The 15,154-nt window shown below is 40.4% G+C and overlaps 1 protein-coding gene across 2 annotated transcripts in view; it reads left to right on the forward strand.

Moving 5' to 3' along the window:
* The first annotated feature begins 921 nt into the window (after nucleotides 1-921).
* Nucleotides 922-15,154, forward strand: part of ART3 (ADP-ribosyltransferase 3 (inactive)) — a 35,641-nt gene continuing 21,408 nt past the window's right edge. For both annotated transcript variants that reach the window (XR_010841023.1, XM_067035852.1), the window contains exons 1-3: nucleotides 922-1,027; nucleotides 2,176-2,253; nucleotides 8,172-8,883. Coding sequence is in view for 1 of the 2 variants with exons in the window: in XM_067035852.1 (XP_066891953.1) it covers nucleotides 2,185-2,253; nucleotides 8,172-8,883 (781 nt within the window). In the remaining variant the exon portion in view is untranslated. The remainder of the gene's footprint in view (nucleotides 1,028-2,175; nucleotides 2,254-8,171; nucleotides 8,884-15,154) is intronic.

Genomic DNA, 15,154 nt, shown 5'->3' on the forward strand with positions numbered 1-15,154 from the left:
GTAGATGTTTGTATCTGTTCATAGGTTTAAAATTTGTGGTATTTATGCACATATGTATAGTTAAGAGTTTATTAATTTTCAGTACTATACAAAATTCCATGGTATAAATACACCATAATTTATCCATTCTACTGTTTATAGGCATTTGGGTGGTTTGCAGTTTGGGGCTTTTATGAATAGTGCTACTTTCTAAATATTCTGTTAATTAATTTTGATACACATATGCATGAATTTCCTAGGACATTTCACGGTTTTTTATCCATAGTCAGTGAATTCTTAAGTATTCTTCAGCACTGCAGTCAATATATTTACTAGGTGTACTTTTACTCAGATGAGAGCTATAGTTGTAGATATTACCAAATCCTTCCCTTCTTAGTGTTCTCACTGGGCTTTGCCTGTACCTAAGATTCTTAACATGTATTCTGGTTAAGTATGCATATTCATGTCTTTTGTTAGTTTGAGTGCTTTTCAGCTTTATTTTACTTACTTGTGTGTCCCAGCACCTGGCACAGTACCTAAAATACAGCAAGCCGGTTGAGTGAATGGTGACAGCCATCACCATTGCCAGTGATTAACACAGCAAGTCCCCTGAGTTATGTGAACCATTTAGCTAGGGTAAAATCCTTGCTTTAGTCTGACATCTCAGAGTCCAAGGGTCAAAGGGTCAAAAGTTAGGAATGGGAAGTGATCACTCTCTGAGAAGCCCAGAACTGAGGGCTCAGAGCTGAACATGCTGTGTGGTTAGAGGGAATTGCTGTGGCTTTACAAGCCTCTTGGAGATTTCATGTGTTAACAGTAATGATTCCAAGGGATAGTCTGGGGGGCAGATATAAATAGCAGAACACAAATGAGGTAATGTGCCACTGCCAAGCTATTGCTGGGGATGTTTATAAAAAGAAAAACATTCCCTTCTCAGCTCTCAGTGTCAACAGCCTCCTATCCTGAAGACACGCTCCCCACCACTGAGAGAGTGGGGAAACAGTTTGAGGCCTAGCATCATTTAAACCTCCACAGGCAGAAAAGCCAGGTAAACATTTTTACTTATTTACACTCAGACTATGGAAGTGAAGAATTTTCAAGAAAATCCTGATTCAGAGCTTGCTTGGTACATACTGCCTTGTGACAGTTATCTGTCAAGTATTATTTTCCAAATCTTTTTTTAAAGGGAAACTTCACACAAAAGTGTCATGTTTGTACTATCTTTTGATATCTTTAGTGAAAGAAACTGCTCCTGAATAAAGTTGGGGATCTGGGGCCAAAGGGAAGATTATCTTCTTTCCCCTGTGCCGTTCTTCCCCGTTTTCAGATGCCATAATATGGTGATTGGTAGGATAAAAAAAGAGATTTCAGTTCAGTTCCAGCCATGTCAACTTTGTTGTAGGTATGTGGAAGGAACTATAAACCAGTCTTTAACAGAATCAGTTAATGGCTCTGAGACAGCTTCAGACCTTGATGGCCTCTTACCCTCCTGTTTGCCTGCTCCTGTCTCATGAGCTTTGGGATGAATGTTGGGCATTCAGCCGATAGAATTATATAATCTTACTAGAACTGCTTCCTACCCAGTTCCTTCTTGTTCCTGCCTTCAGAAAGTTATGCAAGACAATTGTTTTATCCTTGGATTCTCTTAAATGTAAATATTTGAGAGAAGCAGACTGCCTCTGATAACCTTCTGGTTTTAACCACTACTGGCCTCCATCCTAGCCAAATGGGCATGACTTGGTTTGCAAAGAGGATCAAAGAATGGATGATACGCATGGATACGAATTCTTGGAGAGTGGGAGCTAGGGGACCAATTTGAAACAGTTGTTTTTTAGTTTGTGATTTCCTATGTATGCTGAGGGGAGGTTTAGAGATAGGAAGAAAAAATGACTACCAGTGACTATGGTGGGAGAGACATGTCTAAAAGAGAATGGAAATGGTCAGATTTAATCTTGAGCAAACTGCTGAAGTTCTCTGAGCTTTGGTTTCCTCATCTGTAGAATGAGGGTGTTAGACCACCAGACAAAGTCTAATGACCCTTCCAGCCATTGGAAATTTATTAATAATCACTTCCTAACCATTATGATACCCACTCTTACCCAGAATGAAAAAATATATATAGTGTGTTATCCTTTTCTACTTCCCTAAACCTTTTCTTTAAGTCTATTAAATTGGAATTTTTTCTTTTTAATTTAGAAGAGAAAAATGAAGGCAGGACATTTTGAAATGGTCACCATGCTGCTGGCACCTGTGATTCTAATGGACATCTTCCAGGTAATGTTAGGAATGGGAAGCATGTGGTCACTGAAATGGGAACTCTTGATATAAGGTTGCCTGAGGCATTTGTGTGGGTTGATGATAGAAATGAGAACAGAGAGAGTAGGTAAATTCGTTTTTTACAAGTAGGTCTTATCTTTTACACACTGATATGTGTTAACTGTAGAAAATTGAAAAATTAAAATTAATCAAAAAGAAGAAAGTAAAAATCACCCACCATCTTCCATCCAGAGGGAAAGACTCAGTCTGTTGGTGTGTATTCTTCTCAGCTTTCTTCTATGAGTTTATGTTTGTAATTTACAAGAATGCATTCAAACTATACATAGTATTTATATTTTTACCTTTTTAAGTTAATATTGTGCTACAGATGTCTGTCCATGGCATCAGATATTCTAAAAATATGTATTTTTCTTCAGATAAGATGACACTGCAATGTTTATTTACATGTTTTCCATTAAACTATATAGTGACTATTTTCCCACATTCAGTATTCTTTTTTTTTCTGATAGAGAGTTTATGATTTCATTTTTTACAATTGAATCTTTAAACATTCTGTATCATATTTTTATGTAAAAGATGAGCCAGGTATCTCACTTGATATTTCCTGCCACATTGTTAGCTCTCACATCACTACTGAATGAGTGTTTGTCCACTGATTTGAAGTACGTTCTTTAAAATGTGTTAAATTCTTAAAATTTTACCCATTTTTAAATTTAATATTCTGATATACTGTTTATAGAATCACTGTATTTCTGTTAACCTGGTCTGCAGTGTGACTTTTTAAAAATTGAAGTATAATTCACATATAAAAGTATACCATTTTACTTAAAAAAATAAATTTTAAAAAATTTATTTTGGCTGTGTTGGGTCTTCATTGCTGTGTGTGGGGCTTTCTCTAGTTGCGGTGAGCGGGGGCTACTCTTTGTTGCGATGTGCAGGCTTCTCAATGTGGTAGTTTCTCTTGTTGCAGAGCATGGGCTCTAGGCGCACAGGCTTCAGTAGTTGTGGCACACGGGCTCAGTAGTTGTGGCTTGTGGGCTCTAGAGTGCAGGCTCAGTAGTTGTGGCGCACAGGCTTAGTTGCTCCGCGGCATGCGGTATCTTCCTGGCCCAGGGATTGAATCCATGTCCCCTGCATTGGTAGGCGAATTCTAAACCAGTGCTCCACCAGGGAAGTCCCCAAAATATACCATTTTAAAGTGTATAGTTCAGTGATTTTCATATATTCACTATGCTGTGCAACCATCACCACTATCTCACTATAGGACATTCCCATCATGCCAAAAGAGAAATCCTGTAGCTATTAGCAGTCAGTCCTCATTCCCTCTTCCCTGCATCCCCTGGAATGCACTTTGTCTCTATGGATTTGCATATTCTGGACATTTTATCTGAATGGAATCATACAATATCTGACCTTTTGTGTGGCTTCTTTTACTTAGCATAACATTTTCAAGGTTCATCCATGTTGCAGTGTATATTAGCACATCCTTCTTTTTTATAGTTTAATAATATTCTAGGGCTTCCCTGGTGGCGCAGTGGTTGAGAGTCCGCCTGCCGATGCAGGAGACACAGGTTCATGCCCCGGTCCGGGAAGATCCCACATGCTGTGGAGCAGCTGGGCCCGTGAGCCATGGCCGCTGAGCCTGTGCGTCCGGAGCCTGTGCTCTGCAATGGGAGAGGCCACAACAGTGAGAGGCCCGCGTACCGCAAAAAAAAAAAAATAATAATAATAATAATATTCCATTGCATGGTTATGCCACATTTTTTTTATCCATTCATTAATTGGTGGACATTTGAGTTGGCCCCACTTTTTTGTTCTTATGAATGAATAGTCCTGCCACAAACTTTCATGCAAAGGTTTTTGTTTGTGGGAACATATATTTTCAGTTCTCTTGTGTATATACCCAGGAGTAGAATTGCTGGGTCATGTGACTCTATGTTTAATATTTTGAGGAAGTGCCCCAAACTTTTCCACAGTGGCTGCACCATTTTAATTACTTATACAGCAGGGTATGAGGGTTCTGTTTCTCTACATCCCACTTGCTATTTTCCTTTTTTTTTTGCTGTGTTGGGTCTTCGTTGCTGCGTGCAGGCTTTCTCTAGTTGCTGTGAGCGGGGGCTACTCTTTGTTGTGGTGTGCAGGCTTCTTATTGCGGTGGCTTCTCTTGTTGTGGAGCACCGGCTCTAGGCATGTGAACTTCGGTAGTTGTGGCACACAAGCTCAGTAGTTGTGACGCACAGGCTTAGTTGTTCCAAGATATGTGGGATCTTCCCAGACCAGAGGTCGAACCTGTGTCTCGAGTCTCCTGCCTTGGCAGGAGGATTCTTAACCACTGCGCCGCCAGAGAAGTCCTTATTTTCCTTTTTCTTCCTTATCTTTATAGTCATCCTAATGCGTGTGAGGTGGTATCTCACTGTGGTTTTGATTTGCCTTTTTAATATTCTTCTGCAACATAAATTTGATGTGTTTGTTTTATGAATGTTTCATAATTTGTTTAACCAATTTCTTTTTTTAACCATTTAGGTCATTTTCACATTTTTGTAATAAACTTTTGGTAATTGAATTTCATCCATATAGGCTTTTGTTTCAATGGATAACTCAGAGGAAGAAAATATAGTCAGTGTGTTCACCTAGCCTTTGTATCTGTTCCTTGTGCATTCAGTTTCCCCTGAATTGTGGTGGCATTTGTGGGCTTTTTCAGTGTTCAAGGTACTCACTATACAGAACACACAATCAACAGTGGCCTTTGGCCAGAAAGACTTGATGTCTAAAATTAGACATGCAGAGACTGGTTAGAGGCACAGGGGGAAAGACAGGATCATATTGGATCAACCCTTGATTTGATGTGAGGAATGTGGGGTGGTGGTTTCAGGCTATGATGTCTTATAAGATGTTGAAGTCTTGAAGATAAATTAGACATTGGTGCCCAAGATGCACTCTGGTACATTCTGTGCTGTGGAGGAAAGTGCATTTCTTGGCTAGGAGATGGCAATGATTTGATCTCATGAAGCTCGAATTCCCACTTCAGGAAAGTGACCTACAGACCCAGGAGTTCAGGGGTCTCAGTGACTTCCCCAGCAGAATATTCTGTGGCTGGTAATCAAGACCGTTTCTGATGCCAGCACAGTTCCTACATTCGTAAAATGGTGTTGTGAATTGTCTGCCCAGCCTTTCATAAGGGTTGTTATGAGGACAAAATTAAACTCTTTTTTAAAAAAGTGCTGCATAAATGTCAGTGGTCTTCGTCATCAGAAACACAACATTTTGGTTAAGAGAATGGACTCTGGAGCCAGATTGCCTGGGTTCAAATATCAATTCCAAACAAGTTAATCTCTCTGTGCCTTGGTTTCCTCATCCTTAAAAAAGGAACGAATAATGGTACCTACCTACCTCACAGGGTTACCATGAAGATTAAATGAAATAATATATATGAACACATAGTGCTTCACATACAGAAAGCACTCTGGAGAAGTTTGTTAGGCCTTAATGATGAAGTGGCCACAGGGGGTGACTGAGAAGGAGAAATCTAAGAAAATTTCACAAATGAATAGATGGTTTTATATAAGGACTAGGTTGGTGGTAGTTGTAGGCAGTAAGATTATAAGTTTGGTCTTGGTCTTAGATTGTTTTGTTTGAAGGGTCTTTGAGCAATTCAAGTGGAGTTATTAAGTAGGCAGTTGCTATACAGATCTTGCATTTACAGGACAGGTCAGAGGTATTTAGATGATAACTGAAACTATGGGTCTTATATAATTGCCTAAGGGTGGAATTGAGAGTTGGAAAATAAGTAGCCTCGAGAAACACCAGCATTTAATGGCCAACTAAAATATGCTAGATCTGCAAAGGAGTCTAAGAAGAAATGTTTCCTTAGTGAGAGCTGTTTGGATGGAGGAATGGGGGTGGGAAACCAGATTGAAGAGGGTTGGGATATGAGTGGAAATGAAACGGAGACGGCAAAGACAGATTGTCTTTTTGAAGAAGTTTGACTATGAGGGGAGAAGAGAGATAGTGAGAAGGAGATAGTGTGGGATATGGAATCAAGTTATATTTTGCTTTCTTAAGTTGGTTCTCTGCACCGCCTCTTCCTTTCCACACACACACTCACACACTTTAAGAATCATTCACATGGAGCCCACAACTTTAACAGATCCTGGCTAAGTGTTTCTATAAAGTCTCCAACTGAGGTTGCAACTTATGCAGTCAGTGTACCATACAAGCATAGAGTAGTGGAAAGAGACAATGATATGGAGGGCATTACCCTTTTACTTGTAGAAACCCTTAGATGGTGTCTCTGGGCAGATGTGCTCATCCTGTGTTTTGATCCATAGGCCTGAGCACAGGGTTCTTACTTAGTTCACTTGAACTAAATATTTTGCCAGTTGCTATGCTAGATGCTTGGAATTCAGAAGATAAATATGATCCATATCATGCCCTTGAGGAACTTACAGTATAATATAGTCTGCCCTCCGTATCCATACATGCATGACCCCGCAGATAGAGAGGGCCCACTGTATTCATTGTACTGTGCCTTTTTTTTTTTTTTCTTTTTGGCTGCACCACATGGCATGCGAGATCTTAGTTCCCCGACCAGGGTTCAAACCAGCACCCCTGGTTTGTGCAAGCATGGAGCCTTAACCACTGGACCTCTGGGGAAGGCTGTACTATGCCAGTTTTATAAGGAAGTTGAGCATTTGTGAATTTTGGTATTTGCGGGGGCTCCTGGAACCAATCCCCCAATGATGCTGAGGGAAGACTGTACATATATTCCTATTAAGAAATGATAAGAATAACCACAGCTTGTTGAAGGCTTGATATGTGCCAGGCGTGGGGCTAAGGACTTTGCATATATTCATTATATCATTTAATCCTCACAATAATCCTGCAATTAAGATATTATTTCCTCACATTATCCCCATTTTTTAGATGAAAAAAATTGAAGCTCAGAAATGTCAAGTAACTTTCCCATAAGTAATTAGTACCTAGTTAGTAACAGAAATGGAATTTGAACCCAGATCTGTCTGATTCAAAGCTAGTAGTGTTCGTTACACTACACTGCCCTGCTTCTTACATTATGTGTGTCATTTAAAGATGCTTAGTCCTTTTCCAGTTACTTGTAACAGAAAGACAATTCAAACTAGCTCAGGTAAATAGGGAATTTACTGATTCTTATGACTGAAGTAAAATACAGTTTCCAGGTAAAGCTAGACTCAGGCCTTAAGTAATGTTATCAGGGCCTCATCTCTCTCTTCACCTCTCAGCTCTGCAAACCTTCCTTTGTTGGCTTTATTTGTAGACAGGATTCTCCATGGGACTAAATGGATAACTATTGGCTGCCACAAGCCAATATTATCCGTAGAGCTTATGGTTATAGGGAAAGAAAGCCTTTTGTTTTTCTGGGAGTGCTCTGGTTTTTAAGCCTGCATCGTTGCTTATCACAGGGGCTGAAGATGCAGAATCAGTCCTAGCCAAACCACACAGACAAGGGGGAGGGGGCATCCTCAAAGCAAAAGGGGTAATATTTGCCTTTATATATTTATCCTTCATGTAAAGTGTTTCATACAAGATATTTCAGATTCACTCAACAGTCTTGAGTGGTTGAGGAAATCTAGCTAACAATATTGTTCAAAGCCAGGACTGCCACCCATTTTCTTCAGTTTCACCCTCATTGTTCTTTCCTCCATACCACAGGGTTCAAACGAATGAGTTGTAGGCATGGTCATTTACTCTTTCATACAAATATGTGAGAAAAGTTATCATTAGCAGTGGAAGATACTTCCTATGTAAAAACATATCCAAAGTTCATTGTCAGCAAGGCAGAGAGTCTTGGCATGAGGGGATGGATGCGATATATTGAGAGAAATGATGTACACCACATATCTTTATTTCAAGAGTATTAATGTCCTTTTCCTTTGAAGGTACAAGCTGAAATGTTAGATATGGCAGATAATGCATTCGATGACGAATACCTGAAATGCACTGACAGGATGGAAATCAAATATGTTCCCCAATTGCTCAAGGAGGAAAAAGCAAGCCTCCAGCTCTTGGAAGATGTGTGGGAAAATGCAGAAGCCAAGTGGGAAGCTCGGAAGACTCAGCTCTTTCTCCCTATGGGTTTTAAGGATAACCATGGAATAGCCCTGATGGCATATATTTCTGAAGCTCAAGAGCAAACTTCCTTTTACCATCTGTTCAATGAAGCTGGGAAAATGGCTGGTCAGTCTCGAAAAGATTATGTCTATGGCTTCCAGTTCAAAGCTTTTCATTTTTACCTGACAAAAGCTCTGCAGTTGCTGAGAAGATCTTGTGAGAACAGTTACAAAAATGTGGTGTATAGCGTAAGGCAGACTACTTTATTTACATTTGGAGGACTAAACCAAGTCCGATTTGGCCATTTCACCTTGGCATATTCAACCAAACCTCAAGTTGCTAATGACCAAGACGTTCTGTTAACCATCAACACATGCTTTGGAATTGCCGTTGAAAAATTTTTTGATAAAGAAAGTGAAAGAATTATTTTAATACCTCTGAATGAGGTTTTTCATGTGTCACAGGGTGGGGCTGGCAATAACCTTATCCTTCAAAGCACAAACAAGACCTGCAGCCATTATGAGTGTGCATTTCTAGGTGGTAAGTGTCTCTGTCCTGTCTGTGCTTGTCTGGGAAAGAAGGAGTGGGACTCTTAGGCCCAGGGAGAGGTCAGGAAGAAAATCGGGAGGTTTTAAAAGGAGACAAAACATTGGTGGTCTCTCATCTAGTTCTTTTCATACTGTTAGTTTCTTTTTTCATAATTTAATTGTATCAAAATAATACATTTACGGTATTATTGAAAGTTAAAAAACCAAAATACTAATGTAAGGTAATGGTTCTCAACTAGCAGTTTTGCTCACTAGGGTCAGCTGACAGTAACTGGAAACATTTTTAATTGTCACAACTATCTTTAGTTGCTGCTAGCATCTAGTGGGTATAGGCCAAGGAACAAAACCTGCCTGGCGGCTCTCATTTAATTGGAAGTCTAGAGGTGGGCTGTCCAGAGTTGGTACAGGGGCTCAACTATGTCATGAGTAACTCAGACTCTTTGTTGTCCAGCAATTTTAGCATGTTGGTTTGTTGATTCATGTTTTCAGCGTGACTGTTGGCAGCTGTAGGCATCAGTCCATGTTCAAGACAAAAAGAAAGGATAGGAGGATGGCAGCCAAACCTGCCTGTTTAATCAGGAGAGTAAAAGCTTTCCCAGAAATTCTGAATCGACTTCTGATTGCGTATCATTGACCAGGACAGCTACTTGATCGTCTGTTAACTACAAGAAAATCTTGAAAAGAGGGTAATTAGCTTTTCCAGACTCTGTCATGTAAGGAGGCAGGGGAGAAGGGAATTAGAAGAATCTGATCACCACCACCCTCCTCAACATTTGTGCATTTCCCCTTCTCCCAGTGTAGTAAAGACTGGTACCATTTTGTTTTTAAGTACTACTGTTACCTCAGAGTTATTAGTTGTACGATTTTCTGTTTCCTTAGCTTTTTATATCCCATCAGTAATTCACCCCCTGAATCCTTAGAAATATAAATCTCCTCTTAATACATTTAGGTATGTCAGATACTCTCTCTTTTTTTTTTTCTGGATATACTCCTGGATTCCATCATCTTGCTTTATGAAAATATGCTGAAATCTCTCCTCACTACTATTCTGAGACTTTCTTTTGCTTCTACCCTATGAGGAATCCCCTATATCTTGGATTTCCTTCTCTTTCTTGAATTACTCCTTAGTTTGGAAGGGGTAGGGATTCTTCAGAAGTTTTCTGAGAAAAGAGATATTGAGGCAAATTTTCTGAGACTTTGTATACCTGAAAAATCTGTGTTTGAGACCTTGAATAATAGTTTGTAGATTTGTATTTTTGTCTTGGAAATTATTTTCCTTGGAATTTTGGAGATGTTCCTTCATTGTCTTTTAGTTTCTGATGCTGCTGTTAAAAAGTGTGAAGCCATTCTAATTACTAAAACTTTGAATGAGACTTGTTTTTCCCTCTGGGAGGTTTTAGGATATTTTCTTTACTGCCAGCGTTCTGAAATTTTATGATATTGTGCTTTGGGGTATATGAGTAAAGGGTTAACAAAACCCTTTCTCCTAGCTCTTATGAAAATGGCCTCTTGTTGATCTTCTTCTAGCACTGTCTCTCTGTAATCTACTAAAGGTGGAATGACAACTGTATAACCACCGTTGATCGTTAACAGTGCATCTGAACTGGGAGGTTGTGAATGAAGTATAAATACCTGGAGGAAAGCCATAGCTTTGGGCATTCCTGAATGTGGTGTGACATACTGAGGTATCCTTCTTGCTGAGTCCTGGAGTATACTCATGGCGTGATTGATATAAGAGATGTTGTCTTCTATGTGTGGCATGAGGCTACTAAGCTAGGATAGTTCCTGCACCCACCTGTGTAACGTTTTCTTGTATTTGAGATGTCATTCTGGGGACTTAAGGACAGCCCTGGACTGCTGTGAGGACTTGCATTGAAGGTGTATCTCTCATGCTACCCTTTAATAGGTATGCTGTGTTCCCTGCCTTGCATTCTTCTATAAAACTGAGTAAACTGGTGAGGGGATGCCTTTTGGAGTCTTATGAGTATGATTGTCTGGCTGAACCCAAAACTATAGCTGCTGGTCAAGCAGAGCAAGTATCGAAGTAGGGCCTTGGAAGTGGGATAGACTTTTAGACCTTGACTCAAATGTGCCAGAGCATTATGAGATAAAAAAGAACAGGTAGAGAAGTGCTGATGAGATTATACCTGTGAGATGGAGTGGGGAGGGGAGCTGGTCCACTTTTGATTTAATGGTAGAAGCTATGTGGCCATTGAGATCCCTGGGGCACAAAATTTAAGGACGTCTTCATGCTTAGGGTCATATCCTTGCACAACCTGCACCTGCATGATCCTAAGAGTGAGTGCCTCCTTAAATTTTGCAGTCTAAACACCTCATTTGCCTCACCTTAGTCCTGGCGCTGAGTTGGAAGTTAGACCAACTGTTCTCCTTGAGGGGGCAGATGAAGACTGAAGTGAGCAAATTTATGGTGAGAGGAAGAGTGCCCATTTCCCTCACCCAATCATACACTGGGCCTGACCAAAAACAAAGCCAGCTGGAGCCAGTTCACACCAGCTTACAGGAGCTGACTGTGGGCATATATCTCTTGGCAATTCCTCATACATCACGATGGCTTGAAATTGGCCGTGGATGAGAGTTATACCGTGGACATCAGCAAACCCTACAAATTAGAACCCCCGTTCTCCACCCCAGAACCTGTTCAATCTTACCAGCACATTATAGCCAGAAACCCAGTTGCAGCTGGGCTGACAAAATGATACCACTTTTGGTGCTTCTAAGGCACTCAGCCGAATGCTATTTGTGGAGGCGTTGGTTCTGCAGAAACCCTGGCTACAGTCGCTGCAGTAGGCCAGATCAGTCACTCGTATCTGGTTGATGAACAGAGGTGGGCAGTGGAGCCCACAGAGTTCATGTTTGTGGGTGGCATCACGATAAACGAAAGGGCTGGAGCCGCTGGGTTGATTCAGAATGAGCCAGTCTCAGACCTACATGTGGAAGTGTGTTATGAACCCAGTGTGAGGAAGGGGGAGGAGAGTGGGCAGACTTCTGCGGGCCTGCCCAGAAAGTCAGGCAGAGGCTACGCAGCAGGTTAATGTTCAAACCAGCCACAAGGGAAAACCCCCGTGGAGGCTCACCTGTACTATTTGTTTGGAGAGCTCTGGCAAAGTCAGGCCACTGCACTTGATTGTGTTGCTTTACCTCTAAACTGGAGTCTGACCAATGTCCTCTGCTGCCATCTGGAGATAACTAATGGGAACTCAGGATCAAAAACACCCTGAAGTGATCATTAAAGCTAGGCTGTTTGAGACACTATGTAGGATAATAACCAGGGGTTTTAAAAGCTCAAGCCAGGAGGATATAACCAGAACCTTGTTCCATTGTGACTGAATATACCTCTGGATGTAAAAAGGCAGCATTTATGAAAGTGATTAAAAATTATACTGTGCTAAATTTAGTGTGCTAACACAGCCCTGTGCTGTTACTTTAAACTTGCTTGTGATTTTCAAGATAAAAATGTATGTGGGCCTTACAAAAACTAGTTAGCTAAAGAAAATAGTTCAGTTGGTTAGGAAGTGGAGAGGATAATTCCTGGTGGTCAAAGATACTCATATTAATCCAAAATTTTGGGAGTGAGTAAATGGTAACAAAACCCTTGATCCGTCTTTATGGGAAAATTACCACAGGTTAACCTTCTTTTATACTGTTTTTCTAGAAAACTTGATAAAAGTAGAAGGTCAGCTGTGTAATCAGGCTACATTCCTCATCGTTTAAAATGACCCCATCTGAAAACTGCACTTGGATTGGGAGGACTACAGATGAATTATAAATACCTGGCAGGAAGCCATAGCTTTGAGATTTCATGCACCTTACAGTGTAGATATAATATGATTTATTGGAAGAAAACTTATAAGCAGAGAAATAGTAGAGTATACCTCATCCCCTGAACTCTCATTATTTTACTGAACAGGCTGGTCATAGATCATCTGGTATTTTGGACAGCATTTCCATAGAGAGGGACCAGATGGTATATATGTAAATATATTTTACATATTAATAGAGTCATGGGGGCAGGGAATATCAGTGTTCCCTGACTGCAGAAGTAATCTTGTTGGAAAGGAAGAGCCCCTGAACTCCAGTGGCTGGTTTTAGTCTATTTTGTTGAGCTTACTCAGACATGTTGAGGCAACTCTCTGCTAAGCCATCAAAAGGGGGAAAGAAGATGAACTTACAGAGCTATCCAGATTTATTTTTTATAAATCCACCCCTAGCACTTGAGGGCTCATCCAATATAAGTACCTTTATTGGTTCTGATGGACACTCTTTTAGCCTTCCCTGGGAGTAGCGAAGTTTCTGTGTTGTTGTCTGGGACTGGGGATTCAACAAGATTCCATATAGATAAACCAGATAGGAAGTGACATATCACATATCCATCAGCTCGAGAAATTCACATTATGAATCAATGCCTAGAACATTTGGAAGGGTGTTCAGACTGTTTATTCCATGTTTATAGGAAAAGGGAGAACTCTTCATTACCACCCCCCTCCAGACTTTCACCCACCAGACTTGTTCATGCTGATTGTATCGGTCAAGGTTTCCAACCAGAGAAACAGAATCAGTTGTAAGGAATTGGCTTACATGATTGTATGGGCTAGCAAGACAAGTCTGAAATCCATAGGTCAGGCTGTCAGGAAGGGCAGGCTGTCAGGAAGGGCAGGCTGGAACTGTTGGGTATGAGCTGAAGCTGTGCCCACAGGCAGAATTTCTTCTTTTGGGAAGCCTAAGTGCTTAAGGCCTTTCTACTCATTGTATCAGGCCCACCAGATTATCTTGGATAGTCTCCCTTATATAAAGGTAACTGATTATAGATTTTAATCCCATCTTCAAAATACCTTCAAGGCAACAACTTAGATTAATGTTTGATTGAATAACTAGGGACTGTATCCTAGACAAGTTGAACCATAAAACTGACCCTCACACCTATATTAGTTATCCATCACTGCATAACAAATTACTCCAAAATTTAGTGGCTAAAAACAACATTTATTGTCTCATAGTTGCTGTGTCAGGAATCTGGGTTCAGTGTACCTGGGTCTTTTGACTCGGGATCTCTCACAAGGCTGCAGTCATCATAATACTTGACTGGGGAAGATGTACTTTGCAGCTCACTCACATGGTTGATGGCAGGGTTCAGTTCCTAGTGGGTTGTTGACTAAGGCCTTAGTTCCTCATGAGCTGTTGGCCAGAGGCCTCTCTTGTTCCTAACTACATAGGCCTGTTTATAGACTGTCTCACAGCATGGCAGCTGTCTTTTCAGGTGTGAAGTCTTACAGGTAAGGCCCCCCATTGAGCCAATAGTTTGGATAAAGTAGTAGGTGAGGTTTTGTACTGTCTAATGCAGAGGTTCTCAGACTTTCTTGGTTCATGGTGTCTTTAGTGTTGTCATAATTTTTTTCAGAGTGTCCCTAGGCTAAAATAAATGCCAAAAATTTCTATTTATTAAGTAAACTCAACTCAATAAGTATTTATGTCCTAATATCTTAGTAGCTGTTTTTTAAGAAGTAATATATATAAAAAGTTTTAAGAACTATTATTTCATTTTTAACCACAGTGACTTGCTAATGGGATGTATGTGCCTATTGGACACTGACTGCACAGCTTCTCAAACCTTGGTATCAGATTAGATACCACCTAATTTCCTGATCCACATTGATTTTTCACATATACTTGCTTTTTATCAAAACAATTGCTAAAAACCCAGCTTTGCAAATATATGATGTTATTGAATAGAATGTAACATAACTTTGAAACTGTGTTCTATCTAAAGCTAGTAGTTCATGCAGTGTCTGAAAGATATCAAGTCGGACTCTGTTTGTCTTGAAATTTTAAAATATCCCTTGGTACCCCAGTGAATTTGCTAGAGCGTGCAGGGACACCTCTACCACTGTTTGGAAACTGCAGGTCCAATGAATGGGCAGCCATTTATTAGCGGAAGTGGCTAAGGCTTCAGAGGCCAGGTTTGGCCCTTAATTGGAGGTAAAATTTCCATGTGACAATGGAACTTTGGGGAGTTTGTCCTACTTCATGGGAATTTAGTTCAAAGAGAACCCATTGCACAATAAGATATTAGGTTGGAGAATCATGACTTTACTTTTAGTGAGACAGTCTGTCTCATTAGGCCCAGTAACAGGCTAGCAGTAGCAGGGCCTGCAAAGGGAGTCCTTGTGTCCAAAAGTGCAGTGGCCAACAAATACTGCTGTAGTCTTGTTGCCAGAAATTCCAATCAGCTATGAGTCTGGTCACAG

This window comes from Kogia breviceps, chromosome 6, assembly GCF_026419965.1.
Source record: "Kogia breviceps isolate mKogBre1 chromosome 6, mKogBre1 haplotype 1, whole genome shotgun sequence".
NCBI lineage: Eukaryota > Metazoa > Chordata > Mammalia > Artiodactyla > Physeteridae > Kogia > Kogia breviceps.